General features: G+C 43.2%; 1 protein-coding gene across 5 annotated transcripts in view; it reads right to left on the minus strand.

The window, feature by feature from the left end:
- The window catches only part of PUDP (pseudouridine 5'-phosphatase), a 441859-nt gene that overhangs the window by 372014 nt on the left and 55249 nt on the right, over window positions 1-14596 (minus strand). For all 5 annotated transcript variants that reach the window (XR_002912965.3, XR_008518006.2, XM_054544308.2 and 2 more), the window contains exon 3: window positions 1088-1317. Coding sequence is in view for 3 of the 5 variants with exons in the window: in XM_054544308.2 (XP_054400283.1) it covers window positions 1088-1317 (230 nt within the window). In the remaining 2 variants the exon portion in view is untranslated. The remainder of the gene's footprint in view (window positions 1-1087; window positions 1318-14596) is intronic.

Raw genomic sequence — 14596 nt, forward strand, 5'->3', positions numbered from 1 at the left:
AAAACAAAACACAACAACAACAACAACAAAAAACAGGTCTTTCAAGACTACTCCGGTAGCTCAGCTTTATTGGGAAGGAGGTTTCTGAGTAATTTCCCTGAGCTCGTGATTGGTGTCACTGGTTAGTGATGAGAGATGAGGCCTGAAAAAGACCTCTCACTGAAAGGCTCTTCCCCACAAACCACAAAATTACTTACATGCAGGAACCCAGGGGAAGCAGGCATTTGCAGGGACTCCCCGACGGATGCCCTCCCCAGCTGCTTACACTTACATCGCCAGCAGGAGCCCCCCTTTCAAGGGTGGCTGTGATTCTGGAATCTATACCTGCAGATCGTTCAGGCCAAGGACTCCATCTTGGCAGTCACAGAGCGGTCAGAGGAATCTGGAGCCAGGCCCAGCCACCACGAGCGGTCAGCTCTCTAAACGCTCTGCCCAGGTCACCTGAGGAGGAGCCTTATATAACAAGAAGCGGGAGCCAGGGGCTGTCTCCACTGAATACCCTGCATGGTCAAGCAGCCGCGGTGCGGGACAGGGGGTGCCACGGCATACAAGCCCACCAGCTGCCACTTTCCAATGGAGAAATGGATGGAAGTCCAAAAACTTGGCGATAAAAACCCAACGTCACTACACAAGCAAAAACTCTGCAGCAACCAATGAGCACTCTATAAGCAGTTGGGGAGGGAAGTGAGTTTTAGTGATTTACATCTGAACTGCAGTGAATACTCACCTTAAAGCCTGCACCTAGACAATAAGACTGTTTTAAGCCCCACATCATTAAAACCACCGCTTCCCTGGAAAATGTCTGAATAGGCCTTGTTCTGGCACTGTGAGCTTCTCAGACTGTCCCTGAGACCCAGTGGATTCTGGCTGAGTCTCCCTGGCCTGGTGACTTGGGTGTGGCCACGATTCCTCACAAAATCTTCCAACCAGACCGTCTCCCTGCCCACATACCCAAGTTCTAGGGAGTACTGCAAAGTGGCCTTCAACAGCAAAAACCGCAACTTTTCATATTTAGCAAACACTACGTGGATATTATTTGGTGGAACACGGTCGTAGAACAAGGCCCGTGTCACCGGCACCCGCTTACCTTTTCCATAGCAGGAGGGGGAGAGAACCTCTTGGCACAAGCTAGGAAGATGTCTGGGTCTGGCTTGCCATGCTGCACTTCGGGGTCATCTCCCAGCACAATGTGGGAAAACAAGCTGAAGAACTCCTGGTGGTGGCTCGTCTTCATCTCGAACGATGCGGATCCCGAGCTGGTGGCCAGCGCAAAGGGGATGCCGTGTTTCCGCAGGTGGATGATGAGTTTCTCAGCCCCTAGGGAGGAGGAGGGAAGGACTGCGGTGAGGGGCGAGGCCTCCACCACAAGACCTTCTTCCAGGGACAGTCCCTCCAGCTGTGTGGCAGCACACTCTCAGGCTGCTCCTTTTGAGGAATTTCTGACCTAGGACAGATTGTCTAAAAGTGGTTGTCAGCTCCAAAACATCCCTGCTCAAAATAAAACAAACCAAAAAATCAAAGAAGCTATTGGCAGTTGAGCAACGCATTTCCCAAAGGAACAGAAGAAGAGCGCTCTGGGAGGCACTGCTGCTTTGTCTGCTGGGCCTCTTTATGAAACGTGGAGAAGGGCAGAGTAGGCCCAGGAGGTGACTGGACCTGGGATCTGGCCAGGGCACCAGGAAAAGCCCGGCACCAGGGAAAGCCCCACAGCAGGGCCTCGCTGAACCATACTTTTTTTCCAAAGCAGTAAATACACAAGGACCATGCTTTTGCTGTTTTCTGCAAAAACGCTGTATTCTACAGAAAACACTTCAATCATTCTTCATCCTGCTAAGGAGAGGAAATTACACAAAGGCCTCCACCAGATTCTGAAGAAGGCTGTGGCTGAGGGACGGCTGCAGCGCTACTTAACAAGGGATCAGGGGACAAAAGAAAGCTGCCGAACACAGCTGATCAACAGCAACGTGCCATATGAAAAGAGCATCCTCACACTGTCATTAGCCACACGGATTAACTATAGGGACCACACAGGTCCATGGAGGTCATCATAGAGCCAATCATGAGAGGACTAGTTATCAGAAAGAATAAAAAATACCAGGAGTCCTTCCCACCTTTAACTTATGCTGACTAGCACAACAGGAACATCTAAATCCACACAAGGTGTGACGCTTTGTCTAAAATTTTATTTTATTTTTGAGACAGGGTCTCGCTCTGTTGCCCAGGCTGGAGTGCAATGGCCAATCTCGGCTCACTGCAACCTCGGCCTCCCAGGTTCAAGCGATTCTCCTGCCTCAGCCTCCAGAGTAGCTGGGACTACAGGCATGTGCCACCACGCCCAGCTAATTTTTGTATTTTTAGTAGAGATGGGGTTTCACCATGTTGGCCAGGCTGGTCTCGAACTCCTGACCTCAGGTGACTCGCCTGCCTCGGCCTCTCAAAGTACTGGGATTACAGGCATGAGCTACCACGCCTGGCCTAAAATTGTATTTTAAATAATTGTATAATCATGCCTATTTTAATAATGTCATGATTTAATGTCCCTACTTTGTCAATTGTTACACAAAAGAATCAACAGAGTCATTTTTCCCAAACACCTAAAGTCATTCAGGATAAGGTAACAGATATCTGGAGCACCTGACCCTCTAAAGATTTTTAAAAGGAAGGCATGGGCAGATCATAATGTAGTTCCAGGACAAAGTTAAATAAAGCAAATGAAATCAAGCAAAATCTAGCACTCCACTGGGTATAGAATTCATAGTGTCTAACATTAAATAAAAAATTACCATGCCTGCAAAGAGGCAAATACCACCCACAACCGCGGGGAAGGGGAGCAATCAGGAGAAATAGACACAGAAATGATAGAGACAGATGGAATTAGCAGATCATGACCTTATGTAATGGCTTTATAAGTATTATAAACACACCTAAGATAGACACTATCAGAACAAAAAAGAAAAATAAAAGACCCAACTACATGTTGTCTACAGAAACCTACTTTAAATATAACTACAAAGATAGATTGAAGATAAAAGGATAGAAAACTACATACCACATAACTATTGCTCAAAAGAGAGCAAGGTTACTTACATTAATAACAAACAAGGCTTTAGAACAATGAATGACTATCATCAGGGATAAACAGGGACATTTCATAATGACAAATAGGTCAGTTCATCAATAAGACACAATTCTAAATGTGTAAACATCAAATAGCAGAGCTTCAGAATGCATAAAGCAAAAACCAATAGAACTGAATGGAGAGACACAAACGTAGAAGGAAGTTTAAAACTCCTCTATCAGTAATTGATAGAACAAGTAGACAGAAAAGAAGTAAGGATACAGCAGACTTCAGAACCACTGTCAAGCAACCTGACCTAATTGACGTTTATGTAATACTTCTCCCAACAACAGCAGAAACCACATTATTTTTAAGTGCACATGGAACATTCAACAAGAAAGATCCTATTATAAGCAATAAAACTATTCTCAAAAATTATAAAATACTTAAAATCATACAGAATACCTTCTCTAACGATGATGGAATTAAAATAGACATTAATAATAGAAAGGAATGTGGAAAATCACAAATATTTGGATGTTACACTTCTATGTAAGACATGGGTCAAAGATGAAATCACAAAGGGAAACTAGGTAATATTTTGTAGAGAACTAAAAACTACCAAAATTTCTGGGATGTGGCTAAAACATTGCTTCGATGAAAACTGATGGCATTGAGTGATATGTTAAATAAGGTCTCAAATAAGTGATCTAAGTTGCCACATTGAAAACCTGAAAGAAAGAAGTTCAATGATTTAAGCTTTTACCTTAAGAAAGTGAAGGAAAAGAGCAAATCAAACCCAAAACAAATAAAAGGAAGGAAATAATAAACATGAGAGAGAAAATCGATGAAATAAAAGTAGAATACAGAAAACCAACTAAATCAAAAGCGAGTTGTTTGAGAAGAGCAATTAAATTAGTAGACTCCTAGCTAAACTGATCAAAAAAATAAAGAAGATTCAAATGTACTAACATTAGCAGGGAAAGAGGGGACATCACTACAGATCCTAACATCGATAAAATGATAAAAACTTAATTATTATAGGATTAATGGCAACACATTTGACCATTTAGATGAAATGAGATAATTCTTTGAAAGATATAAAACTCCCTCAAGAAGACACGAATAACCTGAATAGCCTTCTGCCTATGAAAGGAATTGAATTTGTAATTAAAAACCTCCTTCCCACATCTAGGATCAAATGGCCTCGCTGGTAAATTTACCAACTTCCCAAGAAAAAAAAGAATGCCAATTCTAAACAGACTTTTCAGGAAATTGGAGGGAACACCTCAACTCATTTTACATCAGCACTTCCCTGATCCCAAAACCAAACAAAAGCCAGACAAGAAAACGACAGATCTCATGAACATACATACACATACCTCTACACATAAAAACAATATTCAATCAGTGTAGAAGTACTCCACCTAAAGAGCTTCTACAGAACTTGAATCCATTAGTTAAAAATACTAAAATGCCACACTATTTCATTAGTTTGCAACAACCACTGATTAGTATCACAGAGGACTATATTTATTAGCTAAATTTCAATTTAAACCTTAACCTAACTGATGGATGAGATAAAAGGCTCTAATTATTTTTTTTAAAAAGAGACAGTCACGCGTGGCAGTGCATCCTGTAACCCGTTACTTGGGAGGCAGAGGCAGGAGAATCACTTGAACCTAGGAAGTGGAGGTTGCAGTGAGCCGACATAGCGCCACTGCACTCCAGCCTGGGCGACAGAGCCAGACTCCATCTCAAAAAAAGAAAAAAAAAAAATTAGCCAATCATGAACTTCTGTCTGGATATAAACAGTGATTAAAGCTGAGTACCAAAACAATCTGAATTTAAAACAAGATTTTTAAATTGCTAGATCACATAATTTTAAACCAATATTTTAAAAAAATGGAGCACATTTAAACACATGGCTCTATAAAACACACTGTATAAAGAAAATTTTCTTAAAGTACTTTGGTGCTATTAATTTTAAAAACTTAAACATATTATTTTATTATTATTGTTTTGAGACAGGATCTTGCTCTGTGACCCAGGCTGGAGAAGAGTCAAACAATCATGGCAGCCTTGACGTCCTGGGCTCAAACAATTCTCCAGCCTCAGCCTCCTGAATAGCTGGGACTACAGGTGCATGTCACCATGCCTGGTAAATTTTTTTATGTTTTGTAGAGAGAGGGTCTCCCTATGTTAGCTAAGCTAGTCTTGAAGTTCTGCTTCAAGTAATCCTCTTGCCTCGGCCTCTCAAAGCCCTGGGCTTAGAGATGTGAGCCACTGTACCCGGCCGATTATTTTATTTTATCTTATCCTTCTTGCATTTCTATTGCTGTGAATTCTTTCTAAGGTACCAGCTGTAACAGTGGAGTAGATAAACAAACACACACCAATGTGTCTAGACTGGAATGCAGCTCAACATTCTTATTGATGGAGAATGAATCAAAAACGGTTTTGGATGACTGCTTTACACCACCACAGCATACTGAGATCTTCAAAATGCTTGGGACTCCTATGAAGATGAAAGCCAAGACAAGACTATGACCACAGTCAGAGATTACGGGACATCCGTCAATTATACGCCCTCTTTGGGCCTTAATTTTGTCACCTGTCAAAAAGCAATGATTAACGTTCCTCATGGAATTAATTCACAAGAAGAACAATGCCTGGAAAATGACATGGGTGAGGAAGCCCCAGATAAATGTTAGCCAGTGTCGTTATCATCAGATAAAGCTCCAGTGTATCGTCAGGAATGAACGATCCTAATCACCTGATTCAAAACTGCCTGATGCCTTCACAAAGTTTTTCATCTTTTAAAGAATGCACACAAACTTTGTCTCACTCAGTGGCTTTCCCTGAGAAGTAAAAGACGAAAAAATGCAAATGGAGTTCTGTTCTAGGGAGAAGCTGGTTAATTATGTGTATAAATGAACTCCAGTTCCCAGCTCCTAGAATTTGGCGTGCTTCCATGGGTTTACAGGAAGGGCAGAGAGACAGATATCTAGATATCTGTTGCTCCAAACAATCAGCTCACAGGACACATCTCCAGGGGAAGAACTCGGGAATGTGCAGAATCAGCACTGTGGGTGGGAAGAAACGCTCCTGCTTTCCTCCATCCTAGAGGCCCAAGGTGGGTGAGAACAGGGATGTGCAATTAAAGAGGATTAAACAAACGAAAGAGGCAGAAGACAGGCACCTGCCATGTGGTCTCAGGTATTCGTGGCATTCTTTTGTTGGGTGATCTGGCCATCAGAACCCTACGAGCCTGAACATTCTCTGTACTACCTAAGACCTGCAGTGAGCAACAGAAGCAAGTGGAGGGTACCGGGGGTTGACAGTGCAAAGTGGGAGAGGGAGCCGCTTAGAGGGCCATGCATGTCATTAACGCTGTGTGCCGAGAACCATGTCCTGGGCCTCAGTCTAGAAGAGCTCTATGAAGTGAGACATGGAAGACAGCCTGTGCCACTGGGGCAGACGATGTGGTCAGCTGATGGATGCCACCTGGCTACCTGTGAGAAGACGCTGATGCTACCCCAGGACGAGACACACCTGTGGGATTCTGCTGAGCCTCCACTTCCTGCATGGGCATCCTAAGGGTGCCTGGCCCGTCACCCCACCCCACCATGGGGAAGGTGCTTTGGCATGCTGTCTTTCTTAGGGGCTACTTTTGCAACTGCCTGAACAGCAGGTGTTATGCTTCAAAAGCTTTGTGTGACTGAGAGCAGTAGGTTGAATGGTAGTCCCCAAACAGAAGTCCTCACCCATGGTACTTCTGTCTTGTTTAGAAAAAGGGTCTTTGGAGATGTAATTAAGTTAAAAATCTTGAAATGAGCTCACTCTGCCACGTGGAAACGGAGGCAGAGACTGAAGTGATGTGGCCACAAGCCCAGGGATGCCTAGAGCCCCCAGGAGCTGGGAAAGGCAGGAAGGATCCTCCCCTAGAGCCTACAGAGGGAGTGTGGCCCTGAGACACCTTGATTTCAGACTTCCGGTCTCCAGAACTGGGAGAGAGTCAACTTCTGTTATTAGAAGTTGCTGAGTTTTCGGTATCTTGTGGCAGCAGCCCCAGGAAATGAATACACAAGTGCTCTGTTCTTGAATGTGAATGAGCAGAACAGACACTGCCAGGTGTTTGTGGAAGAAGACTCAAACAGGCAGAAGACAGGAATCTGCCAGAAAAAAATGACAATCCAGAGAAAAGTGGGCGAGGAAGCAACAGTCATGATAATAATTAGTATTCACAGAGACATATAAGTTACTGAGTCCTTAAAACAAAAACAGAATGCTAGAAAAGAACACTTCCCAGAAGAAGAAAGAACATATGAGGATTAAAACAAATCAGGAGAGGAGGGCCGACACAGGCAATGCAATGTCAGCTACGACACCACGCTGTCTGGGATGCGGTTCAAGGCGGTTGGGGGGCAGGTGGTGGACAGACGGCTGCTCTTTCTCGCTCCTTAGAAATATGTCTGGTTTGGCTGGGCATGGTGGCTCATGCCTACAATCCCAGCACTTTGGGAGGCCGAGGTGGGTGGATTACTTGAGGTCAGGAGTTGCAGACCAGCCTGACCAACACGGTGAAATCCCGTCTCTACTAAAAACTCAAAAATTAGCCAGGCATGGAGGCACATGCCTGTAATCCCAGCTACTGGAGAGGCTGAGGCAGGAGAATCACTTGAACTCAAGAGACGGAGGTTGCAGTCAGCCGAGATCACACCACTGCACTCGACAGAGAAAGACTGTCTCAACAACAACAACAAAAAAAAAAAAAAGAAGGAAAAAAAAAGAAATATGTTGTCTCTGATTTTTAAAACATTGACAATATTCAAATATACATAGAAAGAAACTGCCTGATTGATATTGCTTTATTTCCTGTGAGGCAGTTTCACTTCCTGAGGACTACAGAGAAACCCTGTCACCCTCCGGCCTCCATCCTCTTCCTAAGGCTCAGAATCTGAGCTGTTACCTGCATCTTTGCGGGTGAAGACATAGCTCATGTGCTATCACTTCCTGGAAACTTTACCAGGCTCCTCCTACCCTTGTAACCCTCTGGGATTCACCACAACACCTCCAGCAGCTGGCTGCAGTTATTGCAGTTGTATGTATGTGGTTAGAAACTTCCACTCAAGAATGAGTCACAACCTCTGCACTCCCAAGACCCCATGCAGACATCCAGTGAATAAACTGCTTATTTCCTGCCCTCTGTTTTCCTCATCCTCGTACTCCATCCTCTCTGTTCTTAGGAATGGAAGGCAGTGGTGGGGGCAGGAATCATTCTTTTTCCTTGCAGTACATGTGTGCAGCATGGAATAGAAAGTGATTTCAGATACACAGTGGGAAAGCGAGCTAGTTTTCCTTTGACTCCATCCATGGCTGATGATGCTGAATGCTGGCTGTGGGGGTGTGAGGATGGCCCCTGCACTACACAACAATGCTCCGAGTTTCTTAGGGTTTGTGTTTCTGATTAGGAGGCCACGCTTGGCTGGTACATGCTGGGCCCTCAATAAATATCTATGACCGATATTGAATGGACAATTAAGGCAAAGGTCATTAAAAATAACATTTGGCTATGTGAAAATCACTCAGATTCTAGATTTTAAGTGTTCTCCCCACAAAACATGATGAGAAAGTGAGATGATGCATGTGTTCATTAGCTTGACGCAGCCATTCCACAATGTATACACATTTCAAAACACGTTGTGTGTGATAACTATATACGATTTCTATTTGTCAATTAAAAAATAAATAAGTTAAAAAAACAGCATCCGGTTATCCGAGTTCATGGTGGGGAGCCTTCTCATGAAGCAGTTAGCATTCTCCTTTACACAAGACAGACCTGTTACTCTCTAATAAGATGCTGCCTCCTGGAAAATGTGTACCCAGAGAGCACACACGCTCCAGTAGACGTCGCTGTTGTGGTATAGCACACGGAGGCAGGGGTAAGATTCGATGTGACTGACAGGTACATTTATCCAAGAGAAAACTTTCAAGATCTGATGGAGTAATGCAGGGTTTCCATTCTTATTTCTTGCCTACTTGAAGTTCCTTGAGCGAGCTGAAAGCACTTACTGTTGCGAGGCTTCCTAAGGAAACATCAGTTCCAGGTTCTTCACAAATGTCACATGTGATCTCACAAGGGTACCATGTTCTGAACAACACTGAGCTTTAGAATACTAGAATTGTTGGCACTTCACAATGCAAGGACTTGTCTCGCTCTCTGAACCCTGCGTTTTACATGGGCAACTTGGCAAGTCCAAGAGCCTTCGGTCATCAGTGAACAGTCAGGGGCCACATGCAGGAAGCTGCTGCTGTGTGAAGAGCTGATGCCCTGAGAGAGTGACCAAGAAGGGAGAAAGGTGTCTGCAGGCCAAACAGGCACCTGGGATTCCATAAAATGGATGCAAGTTAACTTTAAATCATAAGGGGTAAGCTGTGTAGGTCAGGTATTTACAAAGGGGTCCACGAAATGGATTTTAGCAAACTTCCTTTAACATCTGTTTAACTTTTAAAAACATATGCTGATGCATTTATTTCTTGTTCAAGATTTATCGAAGGAAACATAATTCCATGAGGACAGGCTGCTACCAACGTGATAAATGGATTGGTCGTGCTCAGTGACAAAAGTGTCTCCTGGACCAGACTCTACCCAGGCTGCTCTGAGTCTTTTTCTCCACAAGGCCCCCACACTGGCCTATAAAGACTTGAACAAGTTCAACAGCTCAAGGTCACACGGCTACATGACTCTAGCCCCCTTAAAGTACTTGCCTATGAAAACTCAAGGCTGCCAAAATAACTGATTGTTGGTTCCAGCCACCCCTGCAGACAAGCCTCTGTGGGAGGGCAGGAGCCCGACTTCTATCAGTACCAGTGAAACCCAGATGGCTTCACATGGACCAAACCCTCTTCCCGCTTTCTGCAATTTTCACTTCTCCGACTCTGCTGAGCCCCTGCTGACCCCTCCCTACTCCCTGAATTTCCCTTTAAAATGCCCAGTCACCTCTGGGCTAATTGATGTTGAGCCCAGTTTCACATTGGTCTCTTTTCTCTATTGCAATAGTATATTATGGAAGAAAATCTGTGCTGATCCCTTTAACTACTGTCTGGCTGTGTTTATCCTTGACACTAGAAAATAACCAAAGTCAAATTTCCCAAAGCATATAGTATTCACATTCACATATATAGTTTTAAAAATTGTGACTTTAAGTATAAATTTAAAAGAAATATTAACTAATTTAGGAAATCTGGCTAATATAGATTGTTGATTTTTTATAAGTTCTGTATGTTTATCTATTAAAATGGAACCATCACTTACAAACACTACTGTGCGCTTTTTAGTTCCCTCACAGGAAACCTCTGGAAGCCACAGCCACTGTGAGTGGGCGTCTCTTAATGATTTACTGCAGAGCCATGCCTCAGGCCATCCCTCTTCTGATCTTCTCCAAGCTCTAAGGAGCATGCTTCTTTTTCAGACATCATTGATTCTGGCAGAGCACCTCCTTCCTTTTTCTAGGCCTTCCAAATGAATTCTGCTCTTTTGAAAAGGTGCTTGCTGGGAGGGAGAGGCCGGGCCCTTGGCTGTGTGCAGATCTTCAGTCCTAATTTACTAGAGACCTTGCACCAACTCAAAGCTAATATCAGGGATCGCCACTTATGGAATCTGCACCACAGGATCCAGCTTATGGAATTGAGTGACTAACCTATATCCTGGACGTAAGACAGTGTGGTAGTGTGGAAGGAAAGGAAACAGGAGAAAGAAATTGGGTTGAAGGGCTGGAAGAGGAGCAAGGCTCTGGAAAGACTGGCTGAACCTCGTGGAACACCGCAGCCAAACACGACTGACTGAGTCTGTGCCCCAGCTCAGGGCCCTCCTGGGGCAACCTGAACAGTGGCAGTCTGAGCTGGGAGTAGGAAAGTGTGGGTGGAGGTGTACTGGCTTGACAGTGCTCTCCCCACAAAATTCATGTTCACCTAAAACGTGGGAATAGGACCTTATTTGGAAATAGGGTCTTTGCAGATGTAATCAAGTTATTATGAGGCCATACTAAATTAAGGTTGGACCCTAAATCCAAAGAAAGGAGAGGGAAATTTGGAGACAAAGACACACAGGACGAGGGAGGGCGTGTGAAAATGGAGATAGAGATTGGGGAGTTGAAGGTACAAGCCAAGGAAAGCTAGGGGTGGCCAGCAACTACCAGCAGCTGAAAAGAGGCAGGAAGGATCCTTCCATAGAGCCTTGAGAGGGAGTGCAGCCCTGCTCACACCTTGACTTCTGACTTCTAGCCTTCTGAGGTGTCAGACAATAAGTTTCTGCTGCTTTAAGCCACCGAGTTTGTTAATTAACACAGCACTCCTAGGAAGCTAATACAGTGGGTTGACCCTGGAGGAGAAAACTTGGATAGACTGAGGTTCTATCTGTGAGATGACCTTAAACCACCTTAATTATCTCTCTCAAATTCTGGTACTTGACACACAAATTTGTGATACTTGATGGGGAGACAGTGTGGGAAACCTGTGTTTCCTTTTTTGGCAAACATTAAATACTGACAGAAATAAAGCAGTTATGAAAATAAATATAAACTAACTCCTTTCAAATCTTCAAACAAACAGTTGTAAGAGTCCAGTTTACATTTATTTGGTCTGCTGGTCCCAGAGCAATACAGGCGATGAGCATCCGACTGCCTTTGCTGTTCTACCCACAGCTGGCTGCTTGCTTTGTGGCAACAGGCGCTGTCTAATGTTCTCTGGGGTCACTGAAATGTGATCGGCCTAAACTCCTCCAACCAAAGAAGCACTTTTCTCTAGAATCTCGTTATCAGTATCACAGATGGCACAGCTTGTGTTCTGGTCCAATTTCATAGACTTGTAGCAGAATTTTAGATTAAAATGGAAAGCCAGGGAGGGCAATTCAAACCACTGAGCAATGTCTGGTAATTAAGGATGGATCAAATAATAAAAATTAAAACAAAACTATTTTTTTCAGCCATTGAAAATAAAAGAGACAAAGTAATATTGAGAGTAATGCAGAAATTTTATTTAAGGAAAATTAATTTTGCATTTCTACATTAGTTTTTATGAAGTAAACGTAGGACTACGGTGTGTAATTTTTTTTTTAAGTAGCAACAGGATTTTACCAGGGTGGTCTCAAACTCCTGTCCTCAAGCAACCTGCCTACCTTGGCCTCCCACAGTGCTGCAATTACAGGTGTACAATGTGATAGTGCCACTGAATGGTCTCTCTCATTCCTTTGCTAAGCACTAGGACTTTAGAAGAAAAGCCTCTCCACCTGATCCTACTGACCCTAAGTGCCCCTCCTCCAGGCAGGACTTGATATCTTAATGTTAAAAATGACTCAAAATTTCCCTGTGCTGTAGATTTGCCTCTGTAACAACTTACGTGAAAATTTCCTTCTCACTATAGCATGGTGTACTGATCCTTGATCCTTGTTTTCCCTTATAAAGAATGACTAGACTAGGACTTAGACAACAAAATGCCGTTTTATTAATAGCATGGGATACATGTGAGTGTCCTTGTGTTCCAGATTTGCCACTGTTAACAATTTACATGCAAATTGCCCTCTGACTCTAGCAAGTAGTACTAACCCCGATCCCTTTTTTAAATCCCTTGCAGAGAATGATTAGACTAGTACTTCGCAGTATAATGCCCTTTTAATAAGCACATGGAATGCATGAGTTTCCTTGTGTTCTAGATGTGCCTCTGTGACAACCTGCATGCAAACTGCTCTCTGACTCTAACGTTGGCTACTGATCCATGATCCTTGCTTCTCTCTCCTTTTAGAAAACGGCTATACTAGGAATGAACAGCATAATATCAACAAAAATGGCTAACTGAAGTTTAAGTTCTAAGCCTCTTGAAAGGGAGGGACAAATATATAGATTACAGGAGTGTCTGGAAAGGATGCATGTTCCCCAGAGGACAACATTTCAGATGTGGGTCGCCACAAGAGAAGAGTGGGGGCTGAGTCGCCAGGCAGATTCTCAGTAAGCTACACAGCACCACCTGGGGGCACAGGTGGGAGCCTTCTCCAAACTGGAAGTTACTACCTGCAGTCAGTTTTTCTTTCCATCAGTGGGCCTCGAAATGTTGGTGTTTGAGAGTTGTTGTCATGAGGTAACTTCCTTCCCCAGAGAAGAGTTCTCCAGGATCTTTTCTGGTTGTGCATAAGAGAGAGTGAGGTGAAGGGACCTGGTGGGCTCACAGCACAGGGTGCAGGGATCTTTTATCTACGTCCTCCACTGTGCCTGATCACCGGAGATCTGAAGTCTCTCTGGCTCTGTGTATAAACCTGTTTTCTGCCCTGGGTGGCATTCTGAATGCACAACTTGCGGTGGAGGGCCCAGTGGCTCCGCTACTTCACATCCGGGATTTCAACCTGCTCTGTGGTGTTTTAGCTCTTTGTTTATTCCTGCCTTTTGTTTTTTTTGAAACACAAATTCAACCTACTACCTGTTTTTAAATGAAAAGAGTCAAAAAAATATGATCTTATAACCTGTGAAAATGAGATGAAGTTCCACTTTCTGTGTCTGTAGAGACAGTTTGACTGGAGCGCAGCACCAGCACCCACTCACGCACTGTTTACAGCTACTTGCTTCTTAACACAGCAAAGCTAAAGGCTTCACACATATACCATGGGGTCTGTAAAGCTGAAAACACAGAGAAAGCTTGCTGGCCCCGATAGCAAACAAATCATGTGCAGGCCCAAGAGGTGAAAGAAAAGAGGGGGTAACATCAGAAGACAGAAAAGTAAGAGGTAAATTTTGTAATGCAGGAAGTCAGCCAGGCATTGACACCTAACCCCTTCGCCCCCTTGCCTGTGACACTAATAAGAATTATTGTCATTTCTTCAAGAAATTCATGCACAGACCAGACAGGAAATTTACCTCATGAGAGAACTGCCCTCCTAGAAATGGAATCCAAAAATCCCCAACGAGTTTCTTCCATTAACCACTTAACTAAATATTCTCTAAAAGTGCTCAAATTATTAGAGCATTATTAGAGCAAATTATCAAAACAATGTTGAGAATTTAAAGTATATATAGTATCTACATATTATATATACTGTATAATAACTCATTGAAAAACATATAGCATAAGGGTTTATCAACGTTTATTAAAGTCTGATGTTCAGTTCCTGTACTTATGCAGCTAAATCCAAATATAGATATTTTTTAGCTTACCATGCATAGAATATTTTATGAGCCATAGACCCACCATTTCAATGCAACCAGAGGAGCAGAAATTTTTAAATTTAAAAATTTTTTTCTTAGCCCTATGAAATTGAATTCATATAAATCCCTAATAGACAAAAAGGATGTGTATAAAGATTAAATCAATTTGATATACCAACACGCTTAAAATCTCCTTATTAAATTGCCCTTACAATAGGCTGTGCATGGTACAAAGAAAACTCAGTAAAATAAGACTCATACAACCCAGACAGTATCTGCGTTGGGAATTTCGTACTATTTTCTAAAATGTGGGACATTCAGGAAATGTCCACTTTCCCCTAGCTAG

This window comes from Pongo abelii, chromosome X (genome assembly GCF_028885655.2).
Source record: "Pongo abelii isolate AG06213 chromosome X, NHGRI_mPonAbe1-v2.0_pri, whole genome shotgun sequence".
Taxonomy (NCBI): Eukaryota; Metazoa; Chordata; class Mammalia; order Primates; family Hominidae; genus Pongo; species Pongo abelii.